The sequence below is a fragment of the Cryptomeria japonica genome, chromosome 5, assembly GCF_030272615.1.
Source record: "Cryptomeria japonica chromosome 5, Sugi_1.0, whole genome shotgun sequence".
Classification (NCBI taxonomy): domain Eukaryota; kingdom Viridiplantae; phylum Streptophyta; class Pinopsida; order Cupressales; family Cupressaceae; genus Cryptomeria; species Cryptomeria japonica.
This window is the reverse complement of record NC_081409.1, coordinates 691,733,684-691,749,396: the sequence shown is the minus strand read 5'-3', so window position 1 is coordinate 691,749,396 and position 15,713 is coordinate 691,733,684. Positions and strand designations below refer to the sequence as shown.

Below are 15,713 nucleotides of genomic sequence, written 5' to 3'. Positions count from 1 at the left end.
ACATAAAAGAGATGACCCAGAATAGGGTCACAACCCCCATCCAATGACCAGCAACGCAAAAAAGCAGTAGGGGCACAACACAAATGATTCCAACACACCTAGACAACAAGAGAATCTAACACATATTCCATAGCAATCATCATAACATCAAGGCCCACAACCCAGGAGCTATGCATGGTTAGGAAAATAGTGGTGGAGAACCACAAACAACCTAGCAACACGAAAAAGGTAGACAACCCCACCAAACATATCAAAAGAAGGGAAAAGTCCCTTAAAGCCACTAGCAAGAGAAACGTGGAGGAATACACCAAAGTAGCATCATCTCACCCAAGCACAAAAACTTTGGCCCAGATCAAGGAAAAGAACCCAATTGAGGCCATCCATATACCACCGAGAGCAACATCAACTGCCAAAGCCCCAAAAATAAACAGGGTCGAGACAAATAGACTAGGACCAATACCATCTACATCTCCATCATCGTCTCCCTCATCCACCTCCCCTGCATCTTCTCCTTCTCCCAGAACCCGAGCAACACTCCTCCCTCTCCCTCTCTTCATAAATATTATTTAAAGCTAATGAGATTATTTTTTGTTAGTCTTATTAAGATATCTACATAATAAATCTTGAATGATCTTAAAAATTTGTGTATCCTATTCCCTTGCATCATATTATAACCTAGAGAATAATAAAAATATTAAAAAAGTAATATATTTTGAAGAGGTTCCCTTTTTTGGTTTTGTATTATATATTCATTCTGGAAAATTTTATAAAAAAATTAAGGTCATTATTATGTTTAAAGTTCTTATGAAATATAATTTTTTTTTCCTAATTTCTTCAAATTATCCGTGTTGTTAATTTGACAAGGATATAAAACTATTGGGTGGTTGCTAAATATATAAGGTAGCTATAATGTTTAAACACTTTTTATGTAAAATATGACCCAAAAATCATGTCCAAAGGCCACAACAAGTTAAAGATCACTTGTCAACTAGTTAGATTCAAAATAGAATTTCCCTATGCCCTTTAATGAATTTTTGACCCCAGTCCTATACAAATCACATGGTTGGTGATAAAATTGTTGGATTGGTTGAAAGGATCAAAATACTGAGAGGGGGGGTGAATCAGTATTCCCATTGATTTCAAAAATTTCACAACTTCTTAACCTTTTCTAGTATACCCATATTATCAATTGAGCTTGTCAACATGAAATAAAAAATCCATAATCAACAAGAAACACATCCACAAAATAAACACCGTATTTTATACATGAAAAACCCAAATGGGAGAAACCATGGAGAGTGTTAACTCTCAAGATAATATAGCTAGTTATATGGTATTTTCAAAATGGGTGGCTCACTGCCAAATTATAAAAGTGACTCATTGCTAGAAAGCCCCCAGATATAGATGAACTAAGGAAAGTTGCAACTCCAAATGCATGAAATCAGTTCTAGATTAAGCTCAAATCATAATCCACAAAACTTACAACTGATCCGATAAAAGATCTCTGTAGTACTATCCACAAACACATGCAACAGATTTGGTAAAGGATGACTACATTGCTGTCCACACTCTGACTCTACTCCAATTGCTTATTTATCCACTATCTACCACTTCACATCTTACATCTCACACACTACCTTACTCATCCATCATTCATGCTTCAACATATATATATATATATATATATATATATATATATATATACCAGAAAGCTTGCACACCAGGATAATATGTCGACAAAGAACAAGTAATATGTTGCTTGAAACAACACGTTATCCAATAAAGCCTTAATAAAAAAACATGATAACCAAGTTGGCCTTTGCAAGATCTCTACACACTTCCTTTACAAAATTATTTCACCGATGCATACACCTTAATTGCCAAAATAGAATAGGGGTGAACTAGACCCATAGATACGGACCCATAAGCACAACAACTCCAAACTCCAAAATACATATACCATGCATACCGCATATACTGTACTACAAAACATGAAAGATACAATTGACATAACTGATGCTAGAACACACAACTGATAGTGAGGCCAAGATAAGAATAACTTAGGATTCCAGAGATGGAGATCTTCTGGAAATGACTCCAGTAGATCATCTACACCTTACTACATCATATCCCATACTTTGCTTCCAACAATACCAAAACCGCATACATCATTTGCACATATCATCTACATATATCATCTGCATATATCATTTGCACTAAAACAGATAATTGGTTTGACATAAATGACAACAATGACAATATTCACACAAGTCTGACAAAAATTGTATTGTTTTTACATAGGAATCAACAAGGTGCAATAGTATGATTGAGATTTTTTCATTTTTGCCAAAATTAAATATAAATTTTTAAAAAATATACATGCATGAAGTTTTATGGTACTAAAAGGTACCTTTTACTTGTAGGGTATGCCTCATACCTATCTATAATTATACATTGTGGCCATCCATTGACCACATAGGTCCAACTAATCATGTCAGCTTGTCAAGTGCATCAATGGTTTTCCTTGTCTATTATGAAAAGTATTATAAATCTATAAACAACTATCCTCCATCAAAAATCAATTTTCCACAAGTGACTAGTGGTTTTAGACAATCAAAATAATGGTTTCGAATTCCACATGTTTTGGTAGCAAATGAGATTTTTGGCTACAATTAAGAATATTATGACCTATTAAAAATATTATATCATTAGCACTACTAATATAATAATAAAATCAACATGACATTACCCAAGCTTCGCCTAAACATGCTTCCGTCTCCATTACCATTTCTAAATTAACACTTCAGATTTGGAGGCTATACTTATATGAAACAAATATGTTTTTAGGTATATCACTCCAAGTGATTTAGAATGGTGTTATTGTATTCATATTATTATATCAAAATTATAATGATTAATTTTATACTATAATTGACATTTATACGTATTAAAGTCAAGATCAATTCACTATTTTGTACTTGTGGTGCACCTAATGGCACTAAGTATAAAGTATCCAGACCATGCCTGGGCAAAATTTTTGAAATAATACCTTTATTACCATGCCTTCCAGCTACTTTATCGCCTACTTGTATTTTATGTTTTTGTAAAATATATACATGAACTTTTTCTACAATATCGCCGAGATAATCATCTTCCTCGAACTCCTGAAAGCATCTCACATCGATAACTCGACCTTTTACACCTTTAGGGACTCTAAAACAATTTTCTTTTCCAGTAGGTGCCTTAATATCAAATAAAGCTTGTAATAATTTTCCTTCTGGAGTATTTAATAGTGAGTCTTCTTCTGCTTCCAGTATCAATTTACCTACTAATACATCACCTGTTTCCATCCAAGATCCTATCATTACAAGGCCGTTTTCGTCCCGATGACGAAGTAAGTAAGCATCTAAATGAGGTATTTCTCTAGTTATTACTTCAGGGCCCTGGTTCGTAAAATAAATTCCAATTTCGTATCTTACGATTTGGAAACAATTAAAAATGTCTTGATATACCAGACGTTCACTAATAAGTATTGCATCTTCAAAATTGTATCCTTCCCATGGCATATAGGCCACTAAGATGTTTTTTCCCAAAGAAAGTTCTCCCCTTGCTGTAGCTGCACTGTCTGCTATAATTTGTCCCCTCTTTACATACTCCCCTTGGCGAACTCGGGGTTTTTGATGCATACAAGTATCGCTATTAGAACGTTGATATAGAATCAATTCTATTTCTATATTGTTTCGATCAACAGATGAAGTTATGGTGATATTTTCACCATCAATATACTTTATTTTTCCCCCTTGCTTAGCTATAGCTTCACTTCCTGAATCTAGAGCTGCTTGACCCTCCAATCCAGTTCCGACAATACACTTCTCAGGTTGAACAAGTGGAACTGCTTGACGCTGCATATTAGAACCCATTAAAGCACGATTCGCATCATTATGCTCGATAAAAGGAATAAGGCAAACTCCAACGGAAAAATATTGGGAAGGAAAAATACTTCTGAAATGAATTTGGTCCCATGCAAAAAATAAAAATTCTTGTTGAAATCGAGTTGGAGTAAATTGTTCCTCTGGAACCCCTTGATTTAATGCCAGAGAATTTCCTGTAGCTATCCGGTAGTATTCATCTTCTCCCGGTAATAGATAAACCATTTGTTCTTCGTTCGATCTCTTAGATAGCCTATAGAATGGACTTTGTAAATTGATAAGTTCTTTTAGGGATCAACTTAGAAAATTTCTAACGGAAAGTAGAGATTCTCTTCCAAAATTGATAAGTTCTTTTAGGGATCAACTTTTCCCGGATGCCCTTATTTTTCCCTTTTTTTGACTTTCATTTTCCTCTCCCGCGAACCCGAAAGAGAAAAAATGATTTAGATTCATTTCCTTTTCTTCTTGGATAAAGAAAATAAATTAGATTCAATCTCTTTAGAATTCAAGGGGGGGAAGTTAGAATAATAAAAAAAAATATAGATCCAAAAGTTCCTCAAATAGTAAACTATTGAAAACTTTTAATTAAAGATTTTATTACGAGAATGAATTAAGTAATAAAATCTTTAATCATTCTTCAAAAACTTCTATTCCTTTCTCTTTCTTCTCTTTCTTCTGTTTTTTCCGAATTGAAAAGAAAAGAAGTAGATACAATATCCAAAGTAAGTTATATGGCCAAGGGTGGAAATGTAAGAGTAACAATTACTTTAGAATGTACTAGTTGTACTCAAGATAGTGTTAATAAAAAATCACCAGGTATTTCGAGATATATGACTCGAAAAAATCGACGCAATACTCCTCTTCGATTGGAATTAAAGAAATTTTGTCCTTATTGTTACAAGCATACTATTCATGAAGAAATAAAAAAATAGATTGAATCTATCATTTTTAAGGATCTTATATTGAGTGTATTCATAAGGGTATGGTTGGTTTATTTCATTATTTTTTCATGTATTTGTGTAATTGAAAAAACTCATATTAAAATCCAAACTCTATATAATATTGCTTTATGGAGAAAACCACTATGGAACTATTTAATCAAAAAAGGTTATATAGGGTATCTTAAAGAAATCATTTCTAAACTTATTGATGCTAGTGAGAAAGTAATATGGAAGACCATAGATGATATTTCTAACTACATTTATTTTTTAGTTATTATAAAATAATGGGTTCAAGAGATACTCACCCTGATTTGTCATATGAACACACAAAATTCAATTATAATATATAAAATGATAGACTAAGTTTGGTGGAATACAACAAATAAAAGAAATTAAAAGTCTATTAGTAATCAATTAAGGAAGACAAATATGATCTAAAAATAGAATGAATTTGGGGGTGACCCCATACCGCAATGGTTGAGTTGCATGCCTGCCTGAGGGGAGATCATGTGTTTGACTCACAACATGCTGTCTTGAACATGCTTTGCTTGGTCCTATTTGCAAATGATGTATATAGGATGTGCCTACAAAGATGGATGGGTAGTGCGATCACTGTAGTTTGCAGTGACACGATGGAGTACGCTGACACCCCTTGTGCTGATGTGACCATGCTTTGCCAACGCAGCCCAACGAAGAGCCACAATGGATTTGCAAGAGATAGCGCTAGTGGAGAGATAAGGGGGGCACGGTATTGGAATGATAAGGACCAAAGTGATAAGGAGATTAATGGAGAGATAAGGTGTATTTGAAGTGATAAGGAGGTTTGGAATGATAAGGAGAGATAAGAATAGATAAGGATGACACAAGGAGATATAAGGTTGTTAATGCCAAACATATATGAGGATGAGACCCCTCAAAAATGTGGTAACTCCTAAAAAATGTGGTCTTACTAGTTCATAGATCCAGTCAAAAGTGACTCGGCTTCGACCTCTTACTGAGGAAAAAAACAAGAATGAATTTGGTAAAATATTATAATTTTTTAATTAAACATTAGAGATTCTATATAAGAAAAACAAGTTGAAGAAGAAGATAAATTAGTGCACTAACAAACACACTTTTCAAGGTGAAAATACATTATTAGAAGATCAACCAAGTTTAAAAAAAATACCTTTATGTCATCTATGATAATAATATTTTCCAAATTGGGTATAAGTAGTGCATCTTTACTTAGGATAAAATATTTGAGAGAAAGAAGTATTTTTGTGTGAGATTTCAAAAGGATATTGGGATGTGATATTTTTGAGATTCAAATGTCTAAAGTTAAAAGTAGAAGATAAAATTTATTAAAGTAGTAAAAAAATATGAATGGGAAGATGAAGCTTTAAAAGTAGAGTACATAATAGAACAACAGTAAACACATGAATAAACTATAGAAAGATAAAATAAGGAATTTCTTTATGTTCTATAATTATATTCACTAATAATACTTAAATGCTTCATATAGAAAAATGCTTAAGATATCATAGAGGACCCTTTCAAATATATTTTAAACTTATCAAGGATGGTGTAGGATTAATTATTATTAAATTAATTTTTTAAACATGTTAAGTAGTCCATAAGATGACATGTAATATTGTATCTAAAAAAATTACTTCATATAAAAGAAGTTATATGATTTTAATAAATTATTCTTAAAATATTCTCAATATCTTAATGTTCGAGTAGAAAGTCCATGAGTGGGAAGGATGTTGCAGAGTGAGGATATAGGGAAGGATGACGAGGTTTTCATAATGGATCAGACAGAGAGAATAGATGAAGTGAGTATAGATTAGGAATTAATGCATACTCAATCAATTATTTGCATATTTATTAGGGCCCAGAAGGATAGGGCCACGATCAATTAGTGGGTCAAGGAAGTTTGGAAAACAAATTGCATTATCAAGTTTCTGCCAAAAAATTTCTTTGTTACCATTTTTGCGCTCGAAGAGGAGAGAGGAAGAATTTTGAAAGGAGATTTATGGTCATTGAAGGGTGACCCTTTGTATATGCAGAGCTGATTACAAAATTTTGACCCCTTGGAATGTAACCCTTATGATTCACTAATTTTGATTTGCCTCTACAATCTACCCATTGAATATTGGTTTGAGGAGTGTCTAGAGAAGATAGGTCAATTTTTGGGTGATAGAGATAGATTATGATTTGGCCAATGGGGATCTGTATATATATGCAAGGTTGAAAAATAAAGTAGTTAGGACTGTACCAAAAGAAATTTAGTTATGTGCCCTCAATAAACATTGGATCCGAAAGGTGGAGGTGGAAGAAAGGAAATATTTTTGCCTAAAATGTAGAAGTAGAGATGACACTGAATCCAATTGTTAGAGGATGGATCGTAGAAAATTCAGATGAACTCCGAAGAAAGGGAATTCTATGCCTAAAACTTGCAAGAATTTAGTTATCACAGTTATGAGTAGAGGAAAAGAGAAGGAACATTCAAAGGAGCAATTTTTGAGTGGAGAATGTTCTATCAGACCTGTGTCAATCAAATTGGAAGGATTTAAATCTAAAAACTTGGAGCCTCTCTATGGTCATAAATTGAAGTCTTCCATTGTAGACTCGAGTGGGATTGTTAAGGGAGTTGTTAAAAAATCCAGCCAAGGAGATGGCGGGGAATGAAAAACTCTATTTCCTTAGAGGATAAGGAAGGTGTGGAGTCGGGCTTCAAAGCCAGGCAACCTACAAAGGATGTTTAGGGTGATATGATTAGGGAGGAGGATAATTTAGAGGAGATGTGGTTTTTGGAGGGAGAGTGGTCAAGACAAGACACATTGGACTATGTTGAAAGGATATGTTTAAGCCAATCCACAATGAAACAATTAGGAGCAGTAAAAAAGATAAGAGATAAGAAGACTGATAAACAAAAAAGGGAGGATGAGGCAACCAAAAATGGATTGATGAGTGTTTCTAAGTTATTGAAAATTACCAAGGAAGACATGCAATCCCTTGGTACACGATGAGGATCCTGACATGGAATGTTAGGGGTCTCTTAGCCCCTGACATAAGGGGCTTGTTTATTCGCTTCTTAGTTAGAGAAGGAGAAGATATCATGATCCTTCAAGATACTAAATTTAACCAAGAATCTAGAAAATTGTTCCTGAAATATTGCAAAAGATGGGAGGGTGTATTTCAGGATGCATGAGGCCAATCGAGAGGACTAGGAGTGACGTGGGATCCTAATTTGTGTAAATTGGGGATGGTAGATTCTGCTTCAAATTGGATGTTGTGTAAGGTGTTATTTGGATTGTTTGGTATGGAGTTTTACATTTTGAATGTATATGGTTCCACCAAAATGGACGAGAAGGTTGTCCTCTAGAAAAATTTGTGTGGTGTACTGGCTGGAATAGGATCTAGTAAAATCATTATGGGGGGGGGGGGGGGGGGGGGTGGGGGGGACTTTAATGCCATTCTCAATTTAGGGGAGAAAAGTGGTGGCATTCTTAAATATTGCAGGATCATGTCTGATTTCAAAGAATTTGTAGAGCCCAATGACCTTATTGATGTCATTCCCAAGAATAGAGTGTTTACTTGGACCAATAGAAGATAAGGTTTTAAATGTTGGTATTTTGGTATGGTTTTGTCATTGATGTCAACACCTACTAAAACACTAGCACTTTGGAGATCCAGTAGCATTCACCAGCAAGCAAGTAGCTATTGCACAGTTACTGGTATATGGATCATTGACTCAGGATGCTCACATCATATGACAGGAGACAAAGGTATATTCTTGAGTCAATCCAAATACCTAAAAGAGTTACTAAAGAATTTTGGGATGGAGAACTCTAAACCGGTAAGCACACTTATGACTACAAATGACAAATTATCTTAAAGGGATGAATCTACACCTGTTAATCCAACTATATACAAATCTATGATAGGAGGTTTACTGTATTTAACACAAACCAAACCTGATATCATGAATGCAGGATGTATTGTTTCAAGATTTCAAAGTAATCCTAGAGAAAATCATGAATCGGCAATAAAAAGGATTTTTCAGGTACTATGGCTTAAGCAAATGCTGAAAGACATAAAGGTAAAATGCAAGGAACCTATTACCATATATTGTGATAACACTGCAGCAATTGATATATCTAAGAATCCATATTGCATTCTAAAACAAAACATGTTTCTATCAAACTGAATTTTCTAAGGGAAAAAGTTGAAGAAAAGGAGATAAAACTGGTTTATGTGAACACTAAAGAACAACTTGCAGATATTTTCACAAAACCTTTGCCTAAAGAGACTTTTGAATATCTCAGAGATCAACTTGGAGTCATACCACCACCGATAGAAACTTAGACAGTTGATGATTGTCATCAACCGACAGAATTAAAAGACAAAACTTTTACTCCGGTCTTTGATGATGAAGCTACTTCTTAGGGGGAGTAGTTGGTATTTTGTATATGAACTTGGTATTATTGTAACTTTGGCATTTGATGTCAAAGGGGGAGAGATATCTATGAAAAAACACATTATCTTTTGAAGAGATTGGTATGGAAACTTTGGATAGCACATGTTGCTCCCAAGGGGAGAGATTGTTGTTTGGGAGAGACTATTACTCTCTGTATTCTGGTTATGACCTTTTTAGAGATTGTTGGTTATTGATATTTGGCATTTCTGTTTTGGCACTTTGATGGTTTTTCCATCTTGTGTTGCCATCAATGCCAAAGGGGGAGATTGTTGGTATTTTGGTAGGGTTTTGTCATTGATGTCAACACCTACTAAAACACTAGCACTTTGGAGATCCAGTAGCATTCACCAGCAAGAAAGTAACTATTGCACAGTTACTGGTATATGGTTCACCAGCAGGATATAATGATCACCGACACTTAGAATTATGTGGAAGACACATGGTAATGTAGAAGACATCGTTTGGACATCTTGTCCTGGAGTTTTGTTCATTGGTATATTCATATTTGCATATTTTCTTTTACCGACAAATAGGTCCAGGGTTACCTAGGGTTACACTGATAGGTTTATCTTTTCCAGATCAAAATGGCACACTCACTAATACATTTGGGGTCAAATTTTGATGGAGGTTTCCGACGGACAAGGAGCATTGTGTGAAAATTTGATTTTTTTAAAAAAATATGCCCATGTTCGTCAGAATTCCGATGACACCGAGCATTTTATAAAAAAAAAAACACAACGCATTTTCATTTTGATTGAAGCAAGCGGTGACCGTCTTGCCTCCCTGCTGCCCCCCCCCCCCCCCCCCGGCCGGAGCGATCTCTGCACAAGCAAGGTAAGGGCAACTAATTTTTTTCCGCAATCATATTGAGACTGATTTTTTTTTGCGAATTAATCACATGCTGTGTGTATGCTACCCCATTTTGCGATTTTTGTTATTGGAGCATTTGCAACTAATTTTTGACAAAAAACCCCCTTCGATTATGCTTTGATGGATGTCCATACCTTGTTCCAAAGCTCCTATTTTGGCACACGTAGGGAGGATGCTGGCAAACGTTGCAGAGAAATGTTTTTAACAAAATACAACAATTATGGATCATGAAACCCTTGACCCAATAGACACTACACATGCAAAGCTCGAAATGAGTTAATAAAATGTTTTTGAACCAAATGCTTAACAATTTTTAGACACGACAATAATGAGGATTTTTACAAAAACAACCCTTAATCATACAATAAATATACATACCAGTTTGTATATTTATCAGACACGGGCTACCAGTTACATAGTTGAAAATATAACAATCAATGGGAAACAGGGTAACAAACTTTTACTTTTCAAACCTTGAAACAAAATGAGAATAATGAAAAGATACACATAAATATCCATTGTAACTGAAACCAATGCCTTTCATTCACTATTCAACAAGTCATCGACTTCCTTACCAAACTATCATGGAATGTCCAAATTTCTTCCTCATCTAAGAAGCAAGAACCCTAACTATCGTGTGTCATAGCCAGAACTCAAGATATTGTAAATGAATTTCGATGGGATGATAAAAAAAAGTTAAGTATAATATAGTCCCATTTTCTAGTGACATAAAGTGACCCATTCTTTTAATGCCTTTAGAAAGTGTTTCAAGCCCAAAGTCTTTTAGACACTGTATTCAATGTCGTTAGAAAACTACTAGGCAACAATTCTCTTAGCCAATGATTAAAACCATATAACATATGCTCACATATTCAAATAGTATCACCAAATTTGATATTCTATGCAATATAAACATAGACTGGAGTAAACATATGAATGACGAGTCTTACTAATAAGACCCTTTTCCAAGTACATATTAAATTTTATCTTTCTTAGCCTATATCATATGGTAATGTATCCTTTTTCAAACCATGTAATTGTATTTGCATATGATCACTATATTTTTCTATAGCAACCAAAGTCAACGAAGATACATGCTAAGAGATGATTGTTCACTGATGTCATTGTAATGTGAATCCTGTAGTGTTCTTTTTTCATTGTTCTACTGTGCTTCTCAAGCTGCACCAACATAGTTTTATTTAATGGCTTTGTTTTGATAGTGATTTCTCCATGGCTTCCACTGTCTTTTTCTTGGCACATTCAATGCATTGTCATCTATCACTACTATTTATTGTCCTTTTTACCTTTATTGAGGTTGTTCTCATACATGTCATTCACTTTGTCTATGAGTATATCTCAACCAATTCACTGTTGTAAGTAGAAATAAAAGATTAGTCTCATCTCTTTTACTATTTTAGACCTTCATAGTAATCTTTGCAATATATCATTTCCTTCCAATTATATGGAATAATGATTTTCTTTTTATGGAATGTGATGAAGGCTTGAGTGTGTCTTCTTGAACAAAAAGAGGACTTAGAGAAAGTAGATTCACATAAGGATAGATGGATTTTCCTAAAGATGAAGGGATAAGACTTAACAAAAAGAGGACCTAGGATGATGACAAGGAGGATTCATTTAAGGATATGGCATATTCACCTAAAGGATAGTGTATTCTCCCAAGAATATGGAAAAATTATTGATTGGTGGAATGACATACTAGATCAAGGAATGATACAAGGGTAGGTTCACCTAAATATAGGGTAAATTCAGCTAAAAGGGTACCCATGAGATTGTGGTACTGAGTACCTATCTATGGATGGTTTATTTGGATACAAGTATGATGAAACCATGCTTGTGTATGATGAAACAAAGTCCAGATCTCTATTATAGGTCCAACATAATCTCTATTATTTGAGACACCATTTTATTAGCATATCCAATTAGGGTAATTTATGGGTTTAATTATGGATCATGTTGTCTATTTCCATGCACTATTGAACTTATTTGGATGTATTGTGATTATTTTAATTTTGAAGTTATAAATAAATTATGTTTGTACCTTAGAAAGGGTAACTCCAATTGATGTTTGGGCAGTTTATTTGAAAACTTATGGTGATTATTACCCTATGTTATGTAATGGAGTTATTTTTACACTAAGTAATTAACTAGAAAAATGAATTTGTATTGTTGTACAAGTATGATACAATACAAGTATGATGAAACCATGCTTATGTGTTTACATGTTTGTGCATCCTATTGAGAACCAACCTCGTTGTTGAGGAACTCAATAAATGTGGTGTTAAGTAGAAGAATGGAAAACTCAAGAAGCTATGGTGACATATTGTGGCATTAGTAGGGATTATCTCTATTGACCACACCTTTCAAAGATAGTATCCCCTAGTTCTCCTCATAGAATGGACCATTGGATGGCTCATAGTGGTATCCTATCCTACATTTATCTTGATGGCATTGTTGATAGTTGGTATGTGGTTCTTGGTATGGGTTTCCTCTTACCCTATTATCTTATTTATATCTTTGTTCCAACATGTGGAGATTGATTTTTGTCATGCTATGATGATTTTCATGTTTGCATGTGTTTTGACATTATGCAAATAGATATGATGTCACATCATACTTATGTTTTGATATAGTGTAGGTGATGGTTACATGTTGTTGATGGTAGTGATTTGGGTTCAAAGACACAATTCCACACACACACACAAATATTTGAAGATGCATTTTATATTATTCCTTTTTAGTGGTGATTAGTGTTGGAAGATTTGCACACATGTAGAGAGGAACTCATGTTAGATACAATAGGTTGTGTTTGATAACATATGAATGTGCCTCATGATGTATACATATAGCTTTGGTGTGTGACATGCATGCACATTTTTCCATAAGACACATTGCTATGTGGCGTGTGCCCTATGCATGTCTTCTTTGTGAGGCACGTTGCTATGTGCAATGTGGCCCTAGGTGTGTCTTCTCTATGAGGTGTATTGCCATGATATGTTAGGATTTGTAGTGTGCAGGCCACAAATGCATGCACGAGGGACTATTATTATAGTCATGTTTTTTTGGGCATGTAGCCTAGGCATGTCTTCTCCATTAGGTACATGGCCATGCTGTGTGGGAGTTTTTGTGTTCATGCCACAAATGCACACATGAGGGACTATTATTGGAGTCATGATGAATCTTCACTCTATTTAGCCACAATTTCTAGTCGTATAGTTATGTAATGTGCACTTTTAAGGATTGCGAAGTTTCCTTCAATTATTGATGATCTCTCATCTTTGTTGCATGGGCCAACAATTTTATTTTATCTTGTTTGAATTAGTTTAATCACTATTATGAGTTTTCTCTATTGTGTAGTTATTGTGGCTATGTTTGATTTGCTATTGGAATTGAACACATTTATTTGACTTATTATTGGTACTATTTTTTCTTTCTTTCAATATTTATGATCTTTGGTAGTTTAGTGAAACTCTTGATATTTTTAAATGTTGCCTTCTTTGTTGTGATGTGATTCCTCACCAAGATCGACGTAGATAACCTTGGATGAGTGTATATAAGGAATCAAACATTGGGAAAATTTGAGGATAGGGGTAAGTGTTTGTTGTATGGGTAGCTACGATCCACTTGTACATTCTTAGTGATTATTGACGGCTATGTCTTGGAGCTGGCTAATCCCATTAAACAAACAAGGGGGAAGTCATACATAATCATATGGATCCTCCCTAGTTGTGTGTGGATTCAAGACCATCATTTCATATGGTTCTTGGTTATTTTGTGAGACCATGGCATCCTCTTAGACCAATAGGTGAGCCTTGTATTGTTATCCCTGCAATGTGGATGAATAAGTGTATGTTAAAATAAATGATTTGCTTAGAATACTCAAAAATGTCTCTCAGAAAGTCTGCAATAGGTAAAATTTTAGTAAGAATTTGCAGACACAATGCTCAGAAATTCACACAATCAGCTACATTAAATACGTTCTCTATTAAGTTCAATGTTTTAAGATGAAAAAGAAGAGTTAAATGGTTTTGGTTCGATTTGAAATTTTTGTGAAGCTTTTGCACTGAAGTTTCCATAGCCTGATTTTTTTGCCTGTGAAGAAAGACCATGTTAGATAATATCAACGAAGAACAAAATAAGGAGACAATTGCTAGATTATGGTCTAACTTGAAAAGAAAAGGTGATGGGAAATGTTATTGTCCCTTCAAAATTTGTAAGGGCTTAAAGACTAGAATACTTCTAATCAAAACAACTAAGAAACATTGTAGGCAGCATGGTCACATTGAAGGGGGACATGATTATCATCCACTGGTAAGTTGTTCATTATATCATTTTAACAATTTATATACATAAGAAATCACTTGATAATGAGATCATGATCATGGTTTATTTATGTATATCAATTTTATATAGGTGGAGCACCTTGGAACACATGGTATGGATCAACAAAACCCTGAGAATATGGTTTTCAAAGTGGAGGAACATGGAGGTGTGAATATCGAACTTGAAGATAATGATCCCATGGAAGATGACGATCATGCACCAGAAAACACAATTGAAGATGATGGTACAAATACATTGATCCATGACACATTTAGTACCGGCACAGCTAATCATGATGATCAGGATGACCTTGATGTTCATGATTTACCTCTTCTTGAGAAGGCATATGAGCCCCTTTACAAAGGCTCCCAAACAACTCTTCTCTCTGCTGTATTGTTGTTGGTGAACTTGAAGGTTATGAATGGTTTATCCAACATAACAATCTCATGTATGTTAAGGTGTGTCATACATGTCATTACAGTTAATAAATGGTGAATCATGTACCATTAATATTCTTTATATTAACACCTCAAACTTTTTTTTTTGTTGTAGATTGATAGGTGACTTTTTCTTACCACCATCAAATATTCTACCTCGCTCATACCGAGAATTATCTACCATTATGAAAGATATTGGAATGGAGTATCAAACAATAGATGCTTGTCCCAATGATCATATTATATATCATAAACAACATGAATTTGGAACAGAATTCCCTGAATGTCATATCAGTAGATATCGAACAGATCAAATAACAAAAAAGGTGTCTCGCAAGGTTATTCGTTATATTCCCATTATTCCACATATGCAACGATTATTTAGGTGCACTAGCTTGGCACAATTTATGGATTACCATGCACGCAATAGAAGTCAAGATGACATTATTCGAATGCCTGCAGATGGTTCAACATTTATGGACATAGAGGAAAAGTGGCCACACTTTAAAGAAGAACCTCGTAATCTCAGGCTTTCATTGGCAGTGGATGGTGTCAATCCATTTGGAGAGTTGAGATCTGTTTACTCAGTGTGGCCTATTTTTGTTATCAACAATAATATTCCTCCATGGATGTCAATAAAGAGGGAGCACATAATGTTGGCAATGATTGTTCCAGGTATTTTATCATTTAATAGTCATCTACATTTAATTATAAATATTGCAGTAAAATG

General features: G+C 34.3%; 1 protein-coding gene across 1 annotated transcript; it reads right to left on the bottom strand.

Moving 5' to 3' along the window:
- Positions 1–323: 323 nt before the first annotated feature.
- LOC131876076 (DNA-directed RNA polymerase subunit beta-like) lies at positions 324–5,358 on the bottom strand. The gene is made up of 3 exons (XM_059220858.1): positions 5,340–5,358; positions 2,979–4,213; positions 324–551 (listed from the first exon to the last, which is right to left on the bottom strand). The coding sequence occupies exons 1-3, from the start codon at positions 5,356–5,358 to the stop codon at positions 324–326; spliced, it is 1,482 nt and encodes a 493-aa protein (XP_059076841.1).
- Positions 5,359–15,713: the final 10,355 nt, after the last annotated feature.

Coding starts and splice junctions, on each gene's coding strand:
- LOC131876076 (XM_059220858.1), bottom strand. Junction 552..2,978: donor TGCCATTAGGTGCACCACAA/GTACAAAATAGT, acceptor ATATTTATGAAG/AGAGGGAGAGGGAGGAGTGT.